Source organism: Crotalus tigris, unplaced genomic scaffold, assembly GCF_016545835.1.
Source record: "Crotalus tigris isolate CLP2741 ecotype Arizona unplaced genomic scaffold, ASM1654583v1 scf7180000024370.6872682, whole genome shotgun sequence".
Lineage (NCBI taxonomy): Eukaryota > Metazoa > Chordata > Lepidosauria > Squamata > Viperidae > Crotalus > Crotalus tigris.
The window spans coordinates 2,722,681-2,747,588 of record NW_024100540.1 but is presented as its reverse complement, the minus strand read 5'-3'; the positions used below and the strand labels follow the sequence as shown (position 1 = coordinate 2,747,588).

The following is a 24,908-nucleotide window of genomic DNA, read 5'->3' as shown; positions in this document are numbered from 1 at the left end:
GTGCGACGCCACCCCCATGCATGGCGCGCATGCATGGCCCTGCCCCATGCACAGCACACATGCATGGCGGCGCCCCCATGCGCAGCGCCGCCCCCATGCGCGGTGCGCATGCGCGGTGCCGCCAGCTGAGGAAAAAAATGGCGGATCGCGTTGTTTGGCGACCCCCATAAAATGGTCGTTTGACCCCAAATGGGGTCGCGACCCACAGGTTGAGAACCGCTGAGTTAGGGCATCTGCAGAAGGAAGAGCAAGGCTCTTATCTCTCTTAAGCCACAGTTTGGTGTAATTGGTCTACTATTTAAAAATAACAAATGCTGGGGGAAAGGGAGAAGGAAAGCATCTGAACAAGCCATAACAATTGAGGTCATCCAACTGAAGAAAGAGCCAGTTTGTGGAAATCAGGGTAAAGCACAGGAGGAATAGGATCAAAGGACAAGAGGGAAAAAAAGAGAACTCTGATTTCTAAATTGATAGATAGTACATTAGGAAATCATTGGTAGGATCCAAAAACCATCCTAGACGAAGAAGGCATTAACTGTGTTTATTTAGGACATGGTGGCCATTCTCCACGTTCTGACATTCACTTCTTTATCTATGCATCCTTGTCTCTGGGGCTTTTTAGGATGCGATGGGCATGAGAAACAAAATTAGTCAAAATGGAAAAGACACAGAGCTTCCTTGAGTCGAGACCAGCTTTTGGTGACCCCCTTAGCAACAATACCAATGTCTTTGGATGCATGTGTTTCTTTTCCTTTTCTTTCTCTGGTTCCTCCTTCTAATGTAAGTTTACCACATCAGTCACCCAGAATTGTTCGGAGTTGAGCATTCTTTAAATTCAATAAAGTCTTTAACTAAATAAAACAGTGCTTTTGAATTCTTCTGTGTAAATTCTCAATGGAACTTAAAGCCATGGTATGTCTTAATGGTGTCCTATTGAAAGGGACAAATACTAACCCAGTCTAGCCCTGTTTGGTTTTCTGAGATGAGCAAAAGTTGGCTAGGTACTAGCATTTGCTGTGAATGGAATGCAGGAAAAGAGAAGTATAAATATTGTAAATGGTTAAAACAAAGTACTGGCATCTTATTTTGTCCTTTGAATATTAATGTCCCTTTTCTGTGATTACTTTTCCTTTGGGTTTAGAATAACTGATGCTCTTTCATGGCCCACTAAAAATCTGCATGTTTTATTTTTAATATCAGTCTTTTGGCTGTCTTATGTTGTCCTCCTATGGAATATTTCTTAAACCTCTATGAATTAGAAACTTGGTAAACTGTTGGTTTGCTGCCTTATCTTCCTTAGTATTCATTTGCCCCCAATTAATCCTTCTTGAGACCGTGTGTGTGTGTGTGTGTGTGTATGTGTGTGTGTTAGAATATAGGTGGACCAATGGGTGTGAATTAGGGAGGAGGGATATAATTTAATTACTGTAGTTTTTTTAATGCAAACTTTTGATATCACATGTTTTAACCAATGCACACTGAAATTTAGCTATCTTTCCAAAGTCATTCTCTAAATTTTCCAAGGCGATTTATTTATGAAAATGTTACGCAGAAATGAGAACACTGGTTGCAAAATCTGCCCCCCTTAGATAAAACTGCAAACCAAAGTCATGCGTTTGAAGAAATGCATCCTGCCAAAATGATACATTTCTCAACACAAAATGAAGAAAATAGCTCAAATAGAGTGGGATAAAAGGAACTTTAAAATGCAATGAAGATAAAACAGATTTAAACATTACAGATCTTTAAACATTAGAAATAGAGAAAAAGTTGAATTTATAATCCACTCATCCTTAATTTGAGCAGCTTCGGTCCGGCTCCAGAGTCAAATGTATTAGACTTTGCTGAGCCTTAGTAAAATTGCCTTGTCTAGCAATCTGTTGTACAACTCTACTTCTTTTGGTTCTTCCCAAACAGTCTTCTGGAGCTTCTGTGGAATCACACCTTGGACTTGCTAAAAGACGCTACAAAACACCAAGTTGGAAAATTGGACTACTTTAGGAAATTCCAATTTGCCCTCCAGGTACCTAGGGGTGTAAAGTGAAACCAAGGAGGAAAGGCATGACTTATGGGGTGCTCCAGCACCCTGCTGCTTTCTCTCTTTTTCTCCATCTCTCCCACAGAGCTTGGAACTTTGCTTTTACGGAGAAGGCTGTGGACTATCCAAAGAGGCCCTTCACACACCAGCTTTTATAGTAAGCTACTGAAGCCCTTGCTACCTGTTGTGATTCCATGCCAGCCTGTGATCCCGGTAGTTGAGTCTGGGGAATCAGAGGAGGAGAAGGAGGAGGAGGAGGGGCCTGGAGAGCCATCAGAGTCAGAGGGAGACTCTGATGTGCTGCAGAACTTACAAACTAATGAAGAGGCTGGTTCTTCCACTCGTGATCAAGCTCAGAGCCAGCTGTGCTGGGAAGCTGAGTCAGATTTGGAGGAAGCACAGCTGGAAGACCTCAGAGACGCTCGTAAACGTAGACAGGTCACACGAGTAGGACAGAGGGAGGCAATGGGACGACTCCAGGGAAGGAGGAGAAAGCAGGGAGAAGCCATGCCTTGGGGGCTGTGTAACAAAAAGGGAATGTGTGGGCAGGGCTGGTTGTTGGAGGCAACCATTTGCAAAAAACTTCAATGTCAAGAGACCATGGTGTGTTTATTTTGCCTGTGACTCGTGCTCCGTTTTGTTTTTGGACAAGGTCTCCATTGGAAAAGTGTTCTGTTGCTTTTGTTTTTCTGGGACAATTATCAGGTCTGTAACTCAAATAAAAAGGGTTTATTTTCCAGTCTACTGTTAAAAGAGGGGTTGTCTTTGTGAAGTAACAAAGACGTACGTAGGTTGGGACAGAACACTACCCTTATAACAAGCCTGTACAACTTGCAAAGGAGAAAGAGCCACATCGATAGATTTAAAATCTTTCTGGCCCCCAAACAGTGGTGGGATTCAGCCGGTTCGCACCACTTCGGTAGAATCAGTAGCTAATTTTTTTTATTGCCCAGGCCCAGAATGGACTACTGGAAGCAGCACCCACGCAGAGAACCAGTTGTTCACATATTTGAATCCCACCACTGCCCCCAAAGTAATGCGGTAGCTAGCATGCTGATCAGCTGTTCCGTGGCTTAGTGAAATGGGCAACCCTGGAACTGGCAGCAGTGGTGAGACTTTGAGATATTCTGCAGTGTGCCTCTCAAGCCAGCAACAGTGGTGGTGGTTAATTTATTACTTTTTTAAAAAATGCCAATGAGCCATATGGGACTGCTTGGCTGGCCACATGTTGTACAGGCCTGCTTTACAGAAAAACGTCTGAGCAATAGGCACTCTAAGCATGCACAAACATTGGCTTTACATATCTAAATACATTTAAAAAAACAATAGGACATAACCTACCTTTTCTATCCATTCCTGCATCAACCTACCTTTGCATACAAAACCCCTACATGAACATCCCATATGTTCCCTGCTGACTCACATAACATAACCCCTTAAGGACCACAAATACTGCATCTGTTAGCCAGACATAAACAAGTTTTTTTAAAAAAATGCAGATTATGACTTACGCAAAAGTTGCCCACCTGTGTTGTGGTATCATACGTGCTGCCCCGTCAGAATATCCATCCTGTTCAAACTATGAATCTAGTTCACATGTGAAGTGGAAGGAAAGCTTTTGTGCGTTTTGAAGATGCCACTTCATTTTAAATAGTGTTAAGCCAGTGGTAATCTTCTGTGCATGGAACAGGGAGGTCATTTGTACTGTTCTCCTGTAGCTGTTGATTGAAATTATCAGAATCACTGGGTGAAAGTATTCACTTCACTCTGACGTTAAACATAAACGTGCTGATAAAATGGCTCTAGATCAGGGGGTCCCAAACTCTGCAGCTCATTGACCTCTTCATGAAGTTTCAGATTGTTCATCAAACCCCCAAAGATTTATTATATGAAAATAATTTAATAAACTCTACTTTAACTAATAGGGTACCTGTCTGGTATAGTAGTTATGACATCAGGGTGGATACTGGGAGATTGTAAGTTCTAGTCCAGCCTTAGGCATGAAGCCAGCTGGGTGACCTTGGACCAGTCATTCTATCTCAGCCCTAGGAAGAAGGAATTACTAAAAGCACTATGCATTCAACTGCAATTTTGTGTGTGGCCTGACATTGGACAAACAAGATCACAACGTCAAAAGTGTCTAATGTAGCAATACTTCCTATCTGGGAAAACTTCGATTTTTATTTCTCTCTCTTACTCATGTATTAATTATTTTATTCATAGTCTGGTGTTTCTGCTGAAACTCATTTCTCTCATAGGCTCTGGAGAAAGAGTTGGATCTTTGCTCCTCCACCAGCAGAAAACTTATTGAAAAGTATTTCAGTGCTCGAATCCAGCAGCAGGTGAGGCCGATCCTAGCTCTGGTTTAATAATATGATAATAGCAATAGTAATAGCACTTAGATTTACAGCACTCTCTGAGCTGTTTACAGAGTCAGTATGTTGCCCCTAACAATCTGGGTCCTCATTTTCCTGACCTCGGAAGGATGGGAGGCCGAGTCAACCTTGAGCCGGTCAGGATCGAACTCCTCGTGTGTGGGCAGAGTTAGTCTGCAATATTCCATTCTAACCACTGCACCATTATAGCTCCTTTTTATTTGTTCCTTCCTTTTGCTCATCTAATTGAGTTCAGTTGTTGATACAGCCATGACTATTGATTTACAGCATGGCAAACAATCTTTTCATAAATGGAGCAGCGCTTACTTTTTTTTTTTTTAGAAGTGGGAGGACCGCACTTATAGAAACTGGGGCAGGAGTTGTTGCTTTCTCTGGGTTTGGCAAGGTAGGCTGGAATAGTTTGTTTTTTAAACATGTTGAAAATTCTTGTAGAGTTTATACATTTAGTTGTTATTGATGTCTTACCTTTAACTGGTGGTAAACCATACCTCCGATTTTCAGAATAATGTGCAGCACACAAGCACAGACAAAAGTTAAGGTAACCACAATGGATGTTGGAACTTCAGGCTATCTACCACTGATTTACATCTTCAAATTTGAAGTGTTAGAATTGGCCAGAATCATCAAGAGCCAGAGCTGGTATTTGAAATTTCCATGAGAATTTTTTTTCTTTTAGAATTGTATTGCTTCCTATTCAAGCTTAGTATGCTGAAGCACTATAGAGTGATAAAAATTCTGCCATGATACTGGTGGAAACAATTTGGGCATTTTGGTCCTGCCATATTTCACAGTGAAGAAAATACTAACATTGAACAAAGTCCACTAGCACAGGGGTCTCCAACCCCTGGTCTGTGGACCAGTACTGGGCTGCGGCATGCCAGCAACCGGTCCACACAAACAAGCAAAGCCCCATCTGTGGGATGCAGGCAGCACACAGAACCAACCCCCTCCAGTCTGTGGAAAAACCTCTCTCCACGGAATCGTTCCCTGGTGCCCAAAAGGTTGGGGACTTCTGCACTAGCATACATTTTCCCACCCTTCTTAGTTTAAGTTTAGGGAGGAAGCTATGTAAAATTATATGAAAGTGATTGTTATGTTAGAAAATAACTTATCAGGAAGACATGTTTAATAAGACTGTCGACAAAATGAAATTTATTTCCAATTTAAAAATTGTTATTGGGCAGTTTATGTTAACATGTAAATTAAGAGAAGATGCACACATTTTCAAATATATATGAAAAAACTGCACTTTTTTCTGAAATTAGTTGCATAGATCAGAAGAAACTACTATCAAACAGTATTTACAGTCTGAGATACAGCAGTGGTTCAGGCTTCTTAAAATTTGATCACTATATTTAAAAATCACAGTGCTGTTTGATTTTGAAAAAGACCCACATGATCAGTGGCAAATGTTAAATATTTTTGTAGGAAATATATTAAATTTTTACTACTATTCAGGATGGAATTAAAATCTACCCATCACAGTTGATAATGCTCTGAAAGAAAAACATGCACAAATTGCTATATAGAAAAGGAAAAATACTTATTTAAGCAAAATGAAGTTTGGACAATGTGACCTTCCAGATATCAGATTCCCTCATCATAGTCCGTGCTGGCTATAAATAATGGATGCTGGAATTTAATCCTTTGATAATCGGCTAGCCAAAGAGGAATTAAGACATCCAATGATCAATAGTTTTAATATGGGAAATTATGCAGTTAATTATTTTGTACATTATTTAGGAACAGGTAATATGAGTTATAAAACTGAACAATGCAATGGTATCAGACTTTCTGATTTTGGATAGATGGTTTATCTTCTGGCTTCCTTAATACTTTGGCCTTTTTATCTTTGACAGCACATCATCATTTTCCCTGACAGTTTTTCTCATTGTTCTTCTCTTAGGAAGAGGCCACTCCTGAAAAATATGGTGCTGTGACTATCAAAGCTTTTTACCGTCACTCAGAACAAAAACTGTATGTTGAAGTACTCAATGCGGTTAATCTTCTTCCCATGGACTCGAATGGTAAGAGAACTTTTGGGTAAATTGCTGAATAATTTGAGATATATTGTTAGCCTCATTAGTGTGGGGCATGAAATTGATCCTTGCCTGCACTGTTGAGTTTAAAGATACACTTATTTAGCATATTGCTGTTTAGTTTTGAGTGTAGCCACCTATTGACATTTATGGACAGACTTGATTCAAATGGAACTGATTTTACTGTAGAATCTAGTCACAGGTCAAGAATTCAAAGACAGCAAAAATAGCTTTGAATTTTCTAGGATCACGTTAATCTGTTCTGCAGAGAATACCCCCACTCAGTCTAGATCATATATTTTACGAATGAACTATCACAGCCTTCTGTACTGTTATGTTTTTTTTGTATAGAAATAATTTAAAAAATGGTTATTACAAGGGTGCATGTGTGGTGGAGGTTGGTATACTATCGCTAGGTTTTTTGTCAATGTCAAGTTGCACGGTATATTGCTCTGTGCAAACACATACTGTAGATTTTCTCCTCTGCTGTGGCATTCTAGCCAGCAAGGAGCTGGATGTGTTAGCCATTGTCGGAGCACGAATGCAGTATTTTATCTTTCCCAATAAAATCAGTATTGGAGAAAATGAAGGAAAGTTTTAAAAATGAATGTTCAGCACATTCCTATCTCAGTCAATCTTAGCCACTAAAAATCAAAGGCAAAGAAAGCCACTTCCAACATTATATTTCTTAATTGTAGATGTGTCTATTCTAAGGATGTCAATACACGCAGTTAGGGAAAGATGCCAAGCTGTCAAAAGTCCTGTTGGTGCCTTCTTAAATGGAGAAAAGAATAGGCTGCCTGCATTTCATTCAGCTCTCCAGAAGAGGAGGATGTTGACTGAGTGCTGCTGAAACTCTGCAAATAGTGCATTTCTGGCTGTGCTTGTCTTTTTAAAAAGCTGCTATGAATCACACGTTGTGCTCCAGGAGCTTGGAATAATAGTGATGATGATGATGAAAAAGATCAAAAGGGGGAAAAAAGATCATGAAGGAAAAGAGGATTCGCTTATTTGAAAATACAAAGTTGAATTTAAGAATGATCAGAGTTTAGCAATACAGCACATACAACTTTCTCCAACTTCACATTATCCAAATATCTCGGCACTGCAATGAAGATAATTTGCCCCTGGCATAGAAGAAGATAGGAAATTGCAGTTCTCAATATTTGGGGAGCATCAGGTTGTGAAGATCTGGAATGTACGTAACGTTCAGGACTGTCATTATTAGTTAACAGGAGTGAGAAAGAATTTCCCCCGATTCTTGATTTAGATGTTAGAGGATTGTTGCATATCAACAGACAGCCCTACTCAAGAGTGACCAATAGAATGACTCAGAAAACAGTAGCTCCATCTACTCCATATCATACAGGAAAGGACTGGAGAAGAAAGTGATACTTGATATCTACAGACCCCTCACATCCTGTCATAAACTGTTTCAACTTCTCCCCTCAGAGTGCCACTACAGGGCATTGCATGCCAAAACAACTAGACACAAAGACAGTTTTTCCCTCCCATGCCATCACTCTGCTAAAGTATAGTTCCCATAGCACTATCTATGCCTACAGATATCTAACCATATCTACCGGTATTATCCTTCTCTTCTTTCCTATTACCTACTCCTATTGATATCTTATGACTATAACGTTGTTGGTTGTGTCTTATGATTTATGATTTATCACTTGTTGCTTGTATGTATACTGAAAGCATGTGCTCCAGAAACAAATTCTTTGGTTGTCCAATCATATTTGACCAATAACGAACTATTCCATTCCATTGAACTCAGTTTACAAACATTCTAATAAAACTGAACAATATAAGAACTTTACCTCTGTCCTAATCTTGTGTATTACAAGATGTTGAATAGAATGTGGCTTACTTTGGAAGCTTTTCTGAGAAACAAATGTTCATGATAGATGAATAGGTTTTGCATTGTTGCTCTGTTACTTCTTCTACACCTTCTCCTCTCCCCAATATAGGCTTAAGTGACCCCTTCATCCAACTCACTCTGGAGCCACATCATGAGTTCCCTGAGATTGCAACACGGACAACTGAGTGCATAAAGAACAATCTCCACCCTCTGTTTGATGAAGACTTTGAGTTGTATGTATGAAGAGCCACTCCTCTTTCCTGTACTACAGCCATCTTCCAAGATTACACAGCTATCTTACTTAGAGCATGAATTTAATATGTTCCTCACCTTCCTTTGGGTGACATTTTGTAGATATCACAGTTGTACTGTTAAGAAAGCTGCCTATGAGGTCGAGCTCTGTTCCCCACTGGAGGTGGAGGTGGGGATAATATACTAAGTTGTCCTATTTCTATTTGAAGACTTGCCGTATCATGACTTCACCATTGGCATATTGTTTTTCCCTACAGTTTGGTTCCTCCAGAAAAATGTCAGCAAGAGGGAGCATGTCTGCTGCTTACAGTGTTTGACTATGACACCTTGGGAAAAAATGACCTGGAAGGAGAAGCTTTCCTCCCACTCTGCAGGGTCTTGGGACTGAATGAGCCCGAAGAGTCAATCAACCCATCCAGAGTACCACAGATCCGTTTATCTTTAACTCATCCGGGAACTGCTGGTAACTATCTCTCTCATCCTTCATGCTATCCTCTGGAACGAAAACATTCTGGTTAACAATCCATCTCAAACAGGATCAAAAAACAATTTTATTTATTCTGTTGCACAAACCAGGCTATTAATAAGTCAGAATATTCATTATATTATTTATGTTTTGCTACAGAAAGGGAGAGAAGGCTGTGAATTAAAATAGAAGTGATTATAATTATAGCATGCTAAATTGAGGAATTAATTCATTAGTCATTTTAATCTAGCTGGTGGCTCTTCTACCTTTGTCAAGCAATGGTATAGATTTGCATGAAATATCTTTTGTTTTGAAACTTCCATAAAAAAATTGGGTAAAGTAAATGCCCTTCTACAATTATATAGGATGCTACATTTATAACACTATAAAATGTAGAATAGCAATTGGAGATGTACATTATCAAAAAAGAAGAAATATCAGATGAATTTCTTGCCCACAAAGATCTTACTGTACCACTTCTCTCAAGTAATTGTGAAGGTGGAAAAGAAACTGGCTGTAATATTTTAATATACTTCCAGTTTTTTTTAATACCACTAAATATTGAAATACTGAAATATTGAAAAGTGACATAGCATCAAGAGCCACACGTGTTTTGTATGTTCTGAGTAACCTGTTGTAATGATGAGATGAAACCTTAGAAAAGTTTGCCCTATAATGTCTTTAAAAAAGGTAGAGTTAAGAAAATTCTATTGGCCTGCTTTTCATCTGTTTTACTGAAAATGGACTATTCGCTCTTCCTGGATCTTGTTCTTGTTCCATCCACAGGGAAATTACATGCAATTCTCTTTTCGTTAATGGGTTAAAACCTGATTTAAGCTTTGCATTATTAAACTGAGAATGGATATTTTCTGAAGATTTCAGTAGATACCAGGTTTTAAATTCTTAGCACACCATGGGCTTGGAAAGATAAGCTGATTACCTATTGCCTCAGCAATTGCAGAAACAGTTTTGCCTTCTTTAGCAGCAGATAAAGTGATTTCCCATTGGTAGGGATTGGGATTTCATCTCTCCCTGACTCCTCTGGCCATGCTTTGTGAGTCTTGTGCCCACCACCTGCTTCTCCTCAATTGCTCTAGGGGGTCAGTTTTGCTGCTCTTTCTATATAATGAGCACATTTTCTTCTGTTGGCTGAGCATTGAAGAAGTGCTGATGTAAGGATGAAGCACATGATGAAATGAAGTGAGGATTAAGGCTTGCACTGGCCTTTAGAGAAAGATAAACTCGGGGCATGTTGCAAAAACGATTCCAAATTGCTGATTACTGTATTTTCTTTCTTTCTTTCTTAGCTCTTTCCTTCTTATCCAAGTGACTGTTACAAATCCCAGCCTGTATCAGTGGTTGCTTTTGAATTTTCTTAAAGTTCATAGAAAAAGTAGAGATTTCCTATGGTTCTTGACTCTGTGCATTTTAAGTTCCTTGCATTCAAGACATTAGATTAGCAATTAAATCTCACTTTATCCACCCCTTTAAAAAATGTACTTTAAGATTCTCCCAAGCTGAAACATGGATTAATTCAAGACTAAAGAGGATCAGAAGAAAATGTTTAGGGCTAGAGGAAGAAATCAAAACAACTTTTTTTAAAGAAAACCATGTCTTGTTTGCTATATGTATTATTCACTAATGTCCATTATTTTAATACACATTTTTCCACCACTAAATATTTCTAGTTTTTACTTCTACAGAAGTATTTTCCCCAAATTATCCCTCTCAATTTTTGTGATTGACATCCACGTAGAATATATGCTTTCACAAGGAACCTAGCATCCCCGATCAAAACAAATTGCACAAAAGTTGTATTACTTTAAAAGACTTTTCCATAGGAAGAAGAAAAAAGTAGGCAAATAGATACAGAATACATACAAACAGAAATTTGTAGTGAGTTAGGCATAATACTGAAGGCCAAATTGAGCAATGTTGTCCTCTTGGGATTGCACGGAAGAAGCCAAGTCATTTTTTCCACACAGAATCATAGGGCTGGCAGAGACCTTGGAGGTGGTCTTCTCCAACCCAAGGCAGGAAACCCTTTACTATTCCAGATAAATGGTTGTCCATTTTTTTCTTGAAAACCTCCAGGAATGGTACACCGACAGTTCCGTGAGACAAGCTGTTGCATTGACTAGCTGTTCTCACTGCCAGGAAATTCTTCTGATGAGCTTCCACACATGGCTTCTTGTCCTGCCTCAGGCACTTTGGAAAGTAGATCCCTTTTCCCCCATGACAACCTTTCAAGGTATTGAAAGGGGACTATCATGTCACTCCTAAGTGTTCTCTTCATTAGGGAAGACATACCTAGTTCCCTTAGATCAGTGGTTCTCAACCTTTCTAATGCCGTGACCCCATCATACAGTTCCCCATGTTGTGCTGACCCCCAAGTGGGTGTGGCCACCAATAAGAGGGAGTAGTACAGCTAGGGAAAAGGGAAAAAAATGGCGGACAGCGTGGTTTGGCGACCCCCGTGAAATGGTCATTCGACCCCAAATGGGGTCCCGACCCACAGGTTGAGAACCACTGCCTTAGATGTTCATTGTACAGTTTAGCCTCCAGGCCCTTTTTCATCTTTGTTGCTCTTTTCTGCCCTTTTTCTAAGGCCTCAGCATCTTTTTTTATCATGGTATACAATAAAAATTCTCTTCTAAAAGCCTTGCTCAGAAGCATCCAGGCCAGTGGTTCTCAACCTTTTTAATGCCGCGACCCCCAACCGGCTGTAAGTCGAGGACTACTCAACCGGTCATAAGTCGAGGACTACTCAACTGGTGCAGCACCATTTGCAGAATGGGATTTTTGGCGGGCTCAGCAGGGCAGAGACAGCCTGGACAATTCCTATTGGCTTTTGAAAGCCAATAGAATTAGACTCTATTCAAGAGAGTCTATTCTATTGGCTTTCAAAAGCCAATAGAATAAAAGGGAGTAGCACAGCTAAGGAAAAGGGGAAAAATGGCGGACTGTGTTGTTTGGCAACCCCCGTGAAATGGTCGTTCGACCCCAAATGGGGTCCCGACCCACAGGTTGAGAACCACTGATCTAGACAGCGTCTCTGTTGACAGCTGGGTAATGAACAATGGAACTTTGTTTGGCAGGAAAGTGACTTTGTATTAATTTTCTGAGAAAGGTATACTATAGTAGTACTGCTATACTTCCATGAAATGCAGATCATCTCTTCCCTCTTAGGCAATGACATCCTGAAGCTCCTGGGGACCCGGAAAGGAGACAAGGAAGCACAAGCCTTTGTGAAGCTACGCAGACAAAGAGCAAAGTATTCCAAGGAGCTGGCATGATGCAGTCAAGCAAAATGGGTTAAAGCACAGGTTGAACCAAGGTACAGCAGAAGTTCTGCTGCCATGGCAACAGCTGATCATATGGGAGTGTAGGAAGCCATGAGGCTCTTGTTCTTCCTCCTGTTGGCTTTGATGCAACAAACCAGACACTGGAGGCTCTTTATCTGTGCAAATTGAAACTGCCGGTTGTGTTTCAATGAACAACTGATGTATTTTCATCTAAGAGACAATAGCAAGGAGCCATCCCACCCAGCCCACTCCCCACTCAATATTCTTTCTTTGCTGCAGGAGTTTGAAAAGTACGAAAAGAAGGGGAACGTCGAAACCTGCTGCAGGCTGTCGTAAGCTGATCTATGCCCGTCATTATGTGTGCAATGCAGCTCTGCTGGGAAGAACCAGACTGCTTGAGTAGTGAAGCTTGTGATGAGCCTCTTGTGGACCTTCTGCAGGAAATTTTTACTCTGTGCTCCAGATGGCACAGGAAAGGGGCTCCGGAGGGAAAGAAAATAAACATTTTGGAAGAGGAAAAAAATGGGTGTGTTATCTATCCTGTTACAGAGTCTGGGACTGCCTTCTGCTTAAGCAGCTTGATTAAAAAAAAAAAAACCCTGAAAAACTGCTGGTAACAGTTCCCAGGTCTCTTTATATCCAGGGTACCGTTTTCATAATTGCAAAGGCAGCTCAGCAAAGTCTGAAAACCCCATGTGGTTGAAAGCAATGGATGAATGAATAATTATTGTACAATCCTCACCTCTACCAACAGTGCTGTTCTTGCTATAGCTGTAAGCTACTTTTCTCTTAGGGGATCACTGGGGCTGGAGATGACATGTGTTACAAAAGCAGAATTTCAGAGGACGAGGGCAACAAAATGTCTCGGCTTCCACAGCATGAAGGAAAAGTCATGCTGCTGTGAATTAGTCTCAGGTAAATAAATTCAGGGGCAGGAAAGAAGACAAGTAACAATGTTTCAGAAATACATTTCAGTTTTTTCAAAGTTTATAATTTTTCTGTGCCAGGACCCGTGTTCCCATGACGATATTACAGCTTCGTGTGCTCTTCCTTCTGAGAGGTCCCATTTTCATGTCCCCGGGTCCAAAGTTAAACAAGGTTTCCATAAAAAAAGAAAATTACTTAATAGACTAAGGTTCTCAGCTATTTTTTTTTCCCCTCTCCCATCAGAAACAGCAAGACTACAAAATGATTAAATAAAACTAGGGCACACTGTTTCACCGTGTGAGAAAGGAATCAAGGCCTCAGGAGTAGGGAAGAAGCGGGGGAAGGGGAAGTTCAAAGCCTCATGATGGCTGCTTCAAGTATGTTAAAGCCGTCATACTTCAAAGATTTTTCACAGGACTAGAAAACAGCATTGCATATTTGTAGCCTTAGATCAGTGTTTCTCAACCTTGACAATGTTAAGGCATGTGGACTTCAACTCCCAGAATTCCACAGCCAGCATTGCTGGCTGTGGAATTCTGGGAGTTGAAGTCCACATGCCTTAACATTGTCAAGGTTGAGAAACACTGCCTTAGATCCACTTCTCTTTATCCTCTCCACAAGAGTGTAGATGTGGCTACTCAGGCCTGGAATGCATTTAAGGGTATTTAAACATTCCTACCTATAATTAGAGCACATTTTTCACTAATAAGATTCAGGCAGGCTAAAATGTATTGCTCTAAACCACTTATCTAGGAAGTCACAGAAAGGCACTGGAGGCAGATTTGCTTCCAGAAAGACTTGCTGCCTAAATCGCTACAGATGCAACCAGAGCAGATGTTACTATTTTTCTGGGAATTGGCATAGCCTCACAGGCCTCTTCTGATTCGCAGGCAAGCAGAAGTGTGGAGAGCACAGCTGGGCCTCAGGGTTAGGAGTCAACCCCTTCACTTGCTAAATCTGCTCCTCATAAATAAATCTGCTTTCACGCTAAAGTCACAGCTGTGTATTGCAGATGTGCCTTCCATAACTCATATGCTGTGTGAAATGCTTATCTTTAGCTAGTTACCATCCCGAGTTTACTTGTAAATATAACGTGTTCCTGCTACTTAGTATTTTTCTGCCCTCAGTAAGACAGTATTTTTGCATCTTTGCCAACTGGGACATCCTTACTTAAAAGTTCAATCAGCGTCAATAGCTCTAAAACAAAAGTGTTATACTAGGGGTTTTATTTTCCATTTCCTTTTAAAATACAAGATATGTACCCCATGGGATCATTGTTTCAGAGAGATTTTCTTATCCAAACGAGAAACAGATGACCAAGGGTGGGAAAAAAAGCAGTGGGAGCAGCAGCAGCTTCTGATTTCTGCCAGCTTCCTCACTGAGTCTCTTGAGGAAATCTGGCAGAGAGCAGAGAGCACCAGAAATCTTTAATCCCTTCCCTACCTAGCAGGCAGATAATGGCTGTTGCTGGGTGGAGGAGGGACTGAGGGACTGTGAGATTGGCTGGGAAACTGTCACAGAATGTTGGAAATGAACATCATATGACCACAGTAGCAACCAGTACCACTGGAACAGCCAAAACATCCCCAAATTTCATTCCCTTAGAAGTCATGTGTCCCAGATTTTGGATGCATTCTGTAAGTAAGCCCATTTGGGGTATCTTGGTTCAAGAATTGCCCAAAATGCACCATTTTGCCCAGTTAAACATATAATGAATTTTAGTGGGATATAGATGGATTCACTGTATTGCAACCCATTGCATTATCATCTTTGGTCTGCCTTTCACTGCCGCAGACCTATTTCCAGGAGACTTCCCATTACTTACGATATGTGTATATGAAAAGTTAGGAATCTCCCTAGCGTCAATGTGATTCAACTTATGCTTAATATGATTTTATTTCAATTCAGCTGTCTGTTTACCTTGCATAGAGAAATCAATTTCAGGCTGCTTTGATTTAAACCACCATTCTGAATAATTTGGTGTCCTCCAAAACAATGGTGCATTCCAGATAATTTAAGAATAAATTAAATCATCTGTCCAATATAGTACTGTACCTCTTACTGACTGAAAATGTTATCAATATGTGTAACTGCTATGTCATCTTTAATCAATTACTGATTCCTAAGAAGACAGCTTTCTAATTCATGAATGCTTCGTTTATGCAGGAGTCTTTACAGGAAAAAACTGTCAAAAATATTTTGAAAAGCCAATTGTTTGATGTCTAAATGGGGAGAAAAATTCTAATGAACAGAAATTTTCCTCAGTCAAAGAAATGATGCTAATAATACAGTTCCATCTATAGATTGACCTGCCATGGATTTAATCCTAACTATCAAGCCGATCATTTGTTCTCTCTGCAGCAATTCCTTTAAAAAATTAATGCAACATTCAGTGCAGGTGATTTTAGGAATAAACTATTTTTGCCAAAACATCAGCATTTTCAGCTAATTTTTGGAAGGGGAAACCATGGAAGAGATGGAAAATTCCCTTCTCCTCTGCTCCCCCCCCCCCCCTCCAAGAATTTCCCAGAGTTTTGAGAAGACTTGCAATAAGAACTTTGCTCCTCTAAGAGCTTGGCTATCTCATTTTCACAACCACCTTGAACCAATAATTTTCCCTTTTTTTTAAAAGGTCAGTTGAATTTCTTTTCCTCAGCCATATAACCTCCAGATACGTTAGGATTACAAGTTCCAGAAACACCAGGAAATGCAATCATGCCAGATTGGTGTAGTGGTTAAGGCAGTAGGCTAAAAACCTGGAGACTATGAGTTCTAAACCCGCCTTAGGCATTAAAGTCAACTGGCTGACTTTGGGACAGTACTTGCTGTCAGCCAAACCCGCTTCACCAGATTGTTGTTGTGGGGAAAAGGAGGAAGGAATATTAGGTATGTTTGCCACCTCAAGTTACTTATAAAGTAATAAAGGCAGAATAAATAAAAATTTAATAAATGAATGAATGTTCCCTATCATTTGCAATAGCACTAAGAAAAGGTTAGGGACCAAAATGACTGATATCCAGCTACTTAAGAAATGGAGTCAATACAGTCCTGCTTCTTTCACCTTGAGAATTTACTTTAAGAATTGCAATTGCTCAGTAGAAAATAAGCAAAGCCATGGTACTCCGACCTGCTATAGTCCTAGCTTTGAGAATGTGAAACTATTATAGAAACAACTCAATAATTTCATACTAATTTTATAGTGTCTTGTGGTATTTTTGATTGGCCCTCTCCTGAGCTATCCATCTTACAAACCCTATTCCATGAGCTATATTTACTAATGCAGAGTGAATGTCCCACAGTCCAATTAGCCACCAGCTATTCTTAGCCTTGTATGAAATGGGACCATATTCATCCAAAGATAAGCACCTCAAATTATATCATCACACCAAGGAAGACAAACCGGAGTCACTATAGACAGAAATAAAAGACAATCTGGACAAGTGCAAGTACAAATATCATTAGGGAGTGTAGCTCAATCCAGAGAAAATGACTGTACTGCACCTAATTTTACTGACTCTCAAGTTATTTATGACTGATTTATTCTGCTATCAATAAATCTCAGTATGATTAAATTTATGATTGCTAAATTTCCGTGATGGTGCCTTCAGTTTTAAATCCCCGATCTTAAAATTAGCAGCAATTATTTAAGTAAGAATTGTCCAGCTCCTATGAAGAGACAGATATTACAGTGCAGTAATCTGTTTATTAAACAGGCCTGCCTTTTGTTTTCTTTTTTTCAAAAGTGATGGGCAGATAGATGGGATACCAGTTTGGAATGAAGAAATGTGAAAAATTCCTAGCTAATATTGTTAGCAGACTTCTCCACTATTTACAATTGGATGTTGGAAAAACTGCTTGAGTAAACTTCCGGAAAGCCAGCATCTCCACTTACCATTCTAAGTCCTTCAAGCTAAGTCTTCAACAGCCTGCAATTGTCTCATCTTCAGCCATTACAAAGATTCACTAGAGTCCACTAGTGAAGGGGAGTGCCAAAATTGCTGTCCCTGTCCATATCTCATTTTTATGGCAGGGGAAAAAAGGGGAAAAAAGCCAAAGCCATTGCTATTGGACCAACTTCAACCAAAGACCTGACTGAAGGCACAAAGCTGCTACAATGAAGCCCAAAACCAGCCCACTCCCAAACCTAAAGAACTTCTAATGTCTCAAATAGCAAAATTAAAATGTGTGATTTGAGATTTTAGGCAGTTGGATGAAAGAAAATCAGCTTGCCTACAGAATCAGCTAGTACAGAATCTGCTGCACTCCGGGAGCAGTACCAAAGTTATTACTGTGTGAAGAAAAAAAAAGAGGTACTCACTACAAAGCACCAAGAAGGAAGACTTTCTTAGATCTAGAATTGTTTTCCCTGTGGACTCTTAGGAATGGGAATACTGGCAGTAACGACCTTTTTTTTAGAATGAGAATTTAGGATTTGAGAAAAAGCTCAAGTCTCTTTTAATTTTGTCTTTATACCATAAACATATTTTTTTTAGAAAACTTCCTAAAATCCTATCATCTGTATTATACAGAATGGGGAATGAATTATAGAATACAATATTAACTCATTTTAGTATACGAATACAATATTAACTCATTTTACTGTACACTGTCTTCAGAAGTCTCCAAAACTGTATTATGGTTTCCATAGTATCAAAAACTAAAAAGGCGATAGGTAGGTTTCTTGGCATACAACCCACAAAATACTCTTCAGCCACAAGCTCTGTCAAGCTTTGCCATCGCTTACTATCTTTTTACTTCTATGAAGTTTGAATAGAAAAAACCGTTCTAGTGAGATACTTTATCAGTGATGTGCAGGGAATAGTTCCTTACTTCCCTACCTTCTAAACGTGAAGTAAATATTCTCTTAAAATCCAAGGGACATTACATGTACATTCTAATACAGACAAACATGTGCACAAACAAAATGGCTACCTTTTTTTTTCTTAGCAAAAAAATAAAAAAATTTATTGTCTTCTAAAAAAAATCCATCCTGCCTTTGGAAATTGTGACATAAGATTGCAGCATTTTGTTTCAGCTCCACATGCAAATTCACTTTGCCAAGAAAGTGTGTCTAAAATTAGGTTTCTGGACAGCCAAACACACATATATACAGAGTACGAGAAAGAACAATAGCTGAAATCACAGTTCCGCATTACAGTCTATAATAATGTAATCAAACACCACATTGTACACACCATCTATTATTATTATCTTTTGGCTGATTTCTACACAGATAGGAATGGCTCTCCCTCCACCAGCCACCCTCCCAGCCATGGAAAATCCAAGGAAAGAGACTGGTCAAGAAGCACCACCAAAAATACTGCAGTGTGTAGTTTTTAAGAATTTATATTGTATTATTTACATTCTGTTTAAAACACTGGAAGCTACAAAGTGGGGAAGCCCCATAGAGATTTTTGATCCATAGTTACCAGATTTGAGGGAACACTTCACTTATAATACTTTTCACTAGAAACATCTATGTTCTCATTGCATTACTCCAAAGGTTGATATATTGGGGGGGGGGGAATTAAAAATTATGATGAAGAAACTCCCTCACACACACTGGTCATAAAAAGAAGAAATGTATTGCCTATATTTAGAAAATAGTTGCAAGGCTTCTATGTGGAGTCTCTGTTCTGCTCTGTCTTTATGACTGAACTGTGATTTAATAAAACAAGGTGACCCACATTAGCTTTGAGCTTGTGTATTTCTCTTCAAAGGTTCTACTTTGAGTTTTGATTAATTACATTTTTGTATTATGTCTAAATACGAATCTGCAATTAACCTTAGTGAAAAAAATGAATTAGTTTCTCAAGCTATGTTTGAGTGATGGTTTGTTTCCATTAACCACAATTAACACTAAAGGCAGTTGTAGAAGTTCAAACAGCACAGCAAGCTGTGAGTGTTTCAAATGGATGTAGATGAGGTCAACTTCCTTTTCATAGTTGCACTGGAGAAGAGGAAGAGGAAAGGGTATGCACCTCTTGGATTTATTAAACCATGGATGAATTGCAGCATTGAACATAGGCAAGGGAGCCACTATTTCTTCTTTTGGAACCCTGCAGATAGGGAGCAATGCTTGACTGAAAGGTGCAATCCCTCATCTTCACGAAACCATTCATCTTAAAAGGAAGGAACACATGTGGGCACTTAGAGGCTTCCCTATTAATTCTTCAATTAATCAATTATCCTATACCTCCTATAGTAGGTTTACTGACCTACAGTATTCATTTTTCTCATATTCAGAGCAAGACGAAAATGTCTAGTTTGGATTGGTGAATAGTATTAATAGCTGGACCTCCAACTCCATAAGACCTTTGGAGAGTGGAAATGCATTACATTTTTCTAGTAAAGACTTTGCTCAAAAACCAGAGTTGGGAGATGAGAGGCTTTATACTCAACTGTGTGGGGAATTCCATAATCCAAACACAATTCCTTCGGCATTTTATTAGGGTTGATTTACTCACAAACCCAATTTTTGACAGGCAGAAACTATAGAATCTGTTGGTTTAAAATAGAGGAACTGCGCAGATCCTCTAATGGACAATTGCTGGCAGGATACAGCAGACTTGCTCTCAAGCACCCCAGTAAACAAAACTGCCTATACAGAAATTTAATACAGAATTAAATCTTTAAAAAACAGAGAAGCCATTTTTGCTTTTCCACTTGATAACTAATAAAACATTCACATTTCAGGTATTTCATTTTCAATATTAAAATTCATAGAAATCTAGCATTTTTTTAAAAAAGTGCTTTTTAAAAGAGTGGGATAGAGATATATTTGTCCTTCTGATTATTAGATAAAACCAATCTACTGTTATATTCTCTTGCCCAAGTATAATACTGATATCTATGAGGCAGGTGAAGGGGACATAATTGGATAAGAATCTGTTAAGCTATTTATAAGAATGGGGAAATTTTCAAATTTTCTGGTATTCTTTGGTCCTTCAAAATAAGACAGACAGAGTAAGTTGTGGCATGGATGTAAATAGCCGGCTTCACACACAATTTCTTTTTCATATTCCACCAGCAACTTGCTAATGGAGTTGGGGATAGGAATAGGGTAATCAACAATATTGTATAGAGTTGTCAGTTCTTGGGAAAAAAATTTTTTTTAAAAAAAATCTAAATTTAAGTGACACCAAGTGTATTGGTGATACATTTTTCCCAAAGAATTCTGCTGAATTTAATAAAATTATGGCAGTTCAGGGTAAATCAGATCATCCCACAAAGTCAACAATTCACTATGGACAATCACATAGAAAGGCAGAGGAAGCAATAAAACACAATGTTTACAAAAGTAAGTGTTACAAATCAGTCACCACCAGAGCATCTGCAAATGGCTGCAATTCTGTATAAACACTATAGACCCGATTCAAAGATTTTATTTCCTATTATTTTTAAATTAGTTACCAAAATAGTTTAGTACATTTCCAGCAGAGTATTATTCCCCATAATTTAAATGTATGTGTATCTGTATGTATTTTTTTTAAAAAAATGTTCACATATTTTAAACAAACAAGCTTTCTTTAAGACTGAAGCATGTGTCCTGACCACAGAGACCAGGGATGCCTCATGGCACAGACATTCAAAGGCTATAACCAAAAACAACACAGCTACAAGAGTCAGCCAGCAGTGTCTCTCCATACATAAAAAAGCCAATTAAGTGTTTTTTTTTAAAAAATGAAGAAAACAACAGATACTAGTACAACATACACATTGAAAAAAGCAGTTTTATCAAACATAAAAGTTAATTAAAAAAAAAACCTAACCAGAGCTGCACTTTGAGATTATCTGGGAATGCATATTTAACCCCCACAAATATAGAAGGGTGGAATTATGGAAGCAAATCTAATGTACTTGAATTACGTATGAAAAAGCTATCTTGATGGTGAATGGCTGGATCCCTCTTATGAAGACAGAGTTTCCAGTGCTTTTTCAGGTTAGGGAAAAGTGGGTCAGCTACTGCAAACAAAGCAAAGACTGGTGAGCAAGGGAGTGAGATTAAATTCTAAATATTACACTTTTACACATGAAACAACTCCCAGTGCAAAGTGGCAGATTAGAGTCCTTCTAGACTGGACTGTTGCTTTTTATTGTCTGGAAGCTGTTGCGCTGTCTGAATAAGAACGAACTGCAGTGAGAGCTCTACCACTCAGGGACAGTAGGACAACACATTCACTGGATACAAGTTTTAAAACAGAAATATTCCAAACCTTAAATTTCAATGAAAGTCAGTTGGATTTAGGCCCCAGTATCATTATTTAGAACTTTAACACACATAATTGAACCATCAACATAATCAGTGAGTTGACGTTCCTTTGTAAAACACTCTGGAGAGAGTGCAAATGAATTCTCAAAGGAAGTGATTCGCTGGTGCTGCAATCTGAAGCACATTTACTAAGAAGCAAATTCCAGTGAGTTCAGTTGGGCTAAATTCTGTGTAAACATGCTTAGAATTACTCCACGTTTTTTTTAAAAAACTGATTTCAATAAGTTTTTGACTCATGCTGGCCCACAAAAGCATGAGAAATAAATGACTACACCTGCAAACCCAGCTGACTGTTGCCTGGGACTCAAGACAATTAGTTACTGTCCATCTGTTTTAACAACAAGCCAAATTTACGTATTCCTCTGGACTGGATGCACTGCATCCAGAAAGTGGATGATAAAAATGGTCATTTCAATCTAAGACACAAGATTGCCCATATTGTTTGGTTTATATAGTTCTCTAGTAAGTCCATGCCAAGCACCATGTTTAGAGATTCAGACATTTTAGTCATTTGGGGATGACATACACTATCTTCATTGAAGTTGTTTGATGGCAGGTACCCAGCCAAGAAGGGAATTTGCACTTACGTCAAGTTAACCAGGGAAGTTAATGGTGATGCTAAACTAAGGGTGAAGTTAGGAGATACTTTGTGAAGAAAAGCAGAGCAGTAGGAAAGAAAACATTTCTCATTGGCGGTATAAATGCCAAAACAGAAGTGCAGGAGAGCAAAGACCCATCTCCTCTCCTCTCTAGAATCATTCTTTGGATTCTCCAAACACAGGGTATCCTGTGCAGGCTCAAAATATATTCCCATACGCAAGAGAATGGTCACAAGAAGGTGACTAGTGAAACATGGGATTAACATAATTGATCCCTGAAGAACACCTAATGTAGATGCTCAAGGAAAGCTTAGAAACTTGAAGGAAATGAGAAAATTTCCTAGTAATAAGGAAAAAGGAATGTATTTTGGAACTGAAGCAGTGTGGATTCTGAGCACAATTTTCCCTTCTCTTCTCTTACATGTGGTGAAATGTGGCCTTGTGGTATTCATGATAAATCTATCACAAGAACTTTAATTACTAAACAGCTAACTAATCTTACGGGAGGATATTATAACATCTTACATTCTTCATCCATTTTTATCCTGCACTGTTGCAATAATCTCTTCTAGCTATTTATGTTCAGTATGAAACATTTTGAGAACTTGCATCCTGCAACCAAACACATACAAAGGCTTCTAAGCATTTGAAAAAGTGTATTTTTTCTGTTTTTTTTTCCCACCACAATCTCTGTGTTTTTGCAGAAATTATTAGTTTAACGAATCCAAGTTTAGTTCATTTGGCAACTCTAACAAAAGTCCTCAGCTATGCTATGTAAACTTTATCAGATGCTTTCTTGTATTAAACGTGGATAAAGATAGGAAAAGAAACCACTTTGCCTTATGATAGGCAGATATAAATATAGCAAGTAACTATCTTCTCTATGACATTCTGCCTATATTTGTGTTGGTGACAACTTACCAACAATATGAAGTGCTGCACAGTTCAGGAAAGGTGATTTTGTGCTGCGAATCTGCATATTCCCCATTTCTGAATGCACAAAGAGCCATCCTTCTCTGAACTATAGAATAGTTTGCTTTTAAATACAACACTTGTAACAGCACCATTCATAGATAAGAATGATAAAGGAAATGTGTTGATTTGTTTCTGTCTACTGACAAGAAATACCAAGTATTCAATACTAAACAAGTTGGATAACCGAGCCAAGCACAGCCCACTATGTATTGCAATCTGTAATTTGATTTTTTTTTTAAACCAGAATGCTCAATTTCTGCAGGTAAGCAAAAGCTAGGAAATTTAATGGATTGTAATTTGTTTGGTGAGTTACAAATGTCTCTTAGACAGACCAAAAAGAACTCCAAGTGGCTCCACCGTCAAAGCCTGATTCTGAAGCCCTTCTCCACTTCCATGATAATGCAGATTACAAATTTGAACTTTTCTCTTTACAAAGTCCCACTCAGATGTTTCTCAAAGTCTTACTGCAGAGTAGTGGCGATGACAAAAAGTATCTTAACATTGGCCTTACCTCTACAGTGTGTTTTGTGTTTTTATTCCTCAGACAGAATTAAAGAAGTATGCAAAATGACTTTCAAAAGAGGAGCTTTTGGTTTTCCAAGAGACAAGTCAAGAAACTTTCACGATACTGGAGGCCACGAGAATGCTGAATAATTGAGGCTCATAAGCAGGGACTACTGACTGGCATGGGTAAAATTATTATGGCTACACAAAGCCTGTGAAAGCAGTGTTTCAGAAAGCACACAGCATGAAGAAAGCACTGCTCTTCCAATTGTTAAAGCAAATTAATCTTTTGCAAGATTTACCCAGAAGCTTTGAAAGCCATTCCTGAAGTGAGCATTGCAAAAGCTGCTTTAGCAATTCAAAGAAAAATGTCTTGCCTTTTTGGGGCATTACAAAAGAGTTGCTTCAAAGGCTTTGCACACCTGTAATGGTTGTGATACAAATAAAAATACTAAAATACTATAGGATGAAAGAAGGAAATGAAGACATGAATCGAAAATTGATTTCTATCTTTTCTCTTCCCCCAAAGCCCAATCCTTAGGTTGGAAATCACTTGCAAACTCTCTTCGTCCTCCCTCTAAATATCTCTCCAGAAAAGGCTAAAAAAAGATTATTTCCTAAATAAAAAAGGGAGGGAGGAGAAACAGATTTTGCAAATGGCTCTTCGATCTATATTAAAAAACTGCTCTAAAAGTCCCTAATGAATTAGAATTAATGGGACCGTGGGGATGGGGAGCAGGGATCCTTTAAATGGGAGATGCAAAGTATTTAAAAAGTGCTCTGCAACTAATATTTTGTTTTTATGTGTGTGTGTGTGCATATGTACATATATACACACACATTCACACACAGATATATATAGACATATATATATATATATCTGAGAAAAGTTTAAAAATTCTATGTGATATGCTAAACAAATGTCCTAGTACAGTCACGATTGGAGAGCAAGTGGCCTGTTGGGATGGCAGATGGGGCATTCACCCTCCTCGGCACAGGTTTCACACAGCACAGTGTGTTGGCACGGTAGTACCACCCGGTTCTCTTCCTGGCACTTGAGGCATTTCACCGACTGCATTTGAAACACTGCCTGAAAAGAGAAGAAGTGGGGTGGGGGAGAAAGGAGAAGCAAGGGGGATTGTTAGTAAAACAGGACAACTGTTCTATGCTCAATAGGCAACTCCTGAAGGAGCAGTCCAAGGGGCTGCGGGAGGGGGATTTAAAAGAGAAGGACGTTTCATTAGCCCATTCTTCTATGTAGCAGTCCA

At 38.9% G+C, this 24,908-nt stretch overlaps 2 protein-coding genes across 6 annotated transcripts in view; one reads left to right on the top strand and one right to left on the bottom strand.

Moving 5' to 3' along the window:
• The window catches only part of UNC13D (unc-13 homolog D), a 69,354-nt gene extending 48,310 nt beyond the window's left edge, over positions 1 to 21,044 (top strand). For 3 of the 4 annotated variants that reach the window (XM_039327958.1, XM_039327956.1, XM_039327955.1), the window contains 8 exons: positions 1,918 to 2,023; positions 2,124 to 2,195; positions 4,297 to 4,380; positions 6,341 to 6,461; positions 8,450 to 8,573; positions 8,850 to 9,055; positions 12,248 to 12,395; positions 12,643 to 21,044. In XM_039327958.1, coding sequence (XP_039183892.1) covers positions 1,918 to 2,023; positions 2,124 to 2,195; positions 4,297 to 4,380; positions 6,341 to 6,461; positions 8,450 to 8,573; positions 8,850 to 9,055; positions 12,248 to 12,354 — 820 coding nt within the window. In that variant the 3' untranslated portion in view covers positions 12,355 to 12,395; positions 12,643 to 21,044. Of the gene's footprint in view, positions 1 to 1,917; positions 2,024 to 2,123; positions 2,196 to 4,296; positions 4,381 to 4,755; positions 4,820 to 6,340; positions 6,462 to 8,449; positions 8,574 to 8,849; positions 9,056 to 12,247; positions 12,396 to 12,642 lie in introns of those variants that run through there. The other variant, XR_005554817.1, reaches the window with a different exon arrangement.
• Positions 18,619 to 24,908, bottom strand: part of UNK (unk zinc finger) — a 76,118-nt gene continuing 69,828 nt past the window's right edge. For both annotated transcript variants that reach the window (XM_039327959.1, XM_039327960.1), the window contains one exon: positions 18,619 to 24,730. In XM_039327959.1, the coding sequence (XP_039183893.1) occupies positions 24,575 to 24,730 (156 nt within the window). In that variant the 3' untranslated portion in view covers positions 18,619 to 24,574. The remainder of the gene's footprint in view (positions 24,731 to 24,908) is intronic.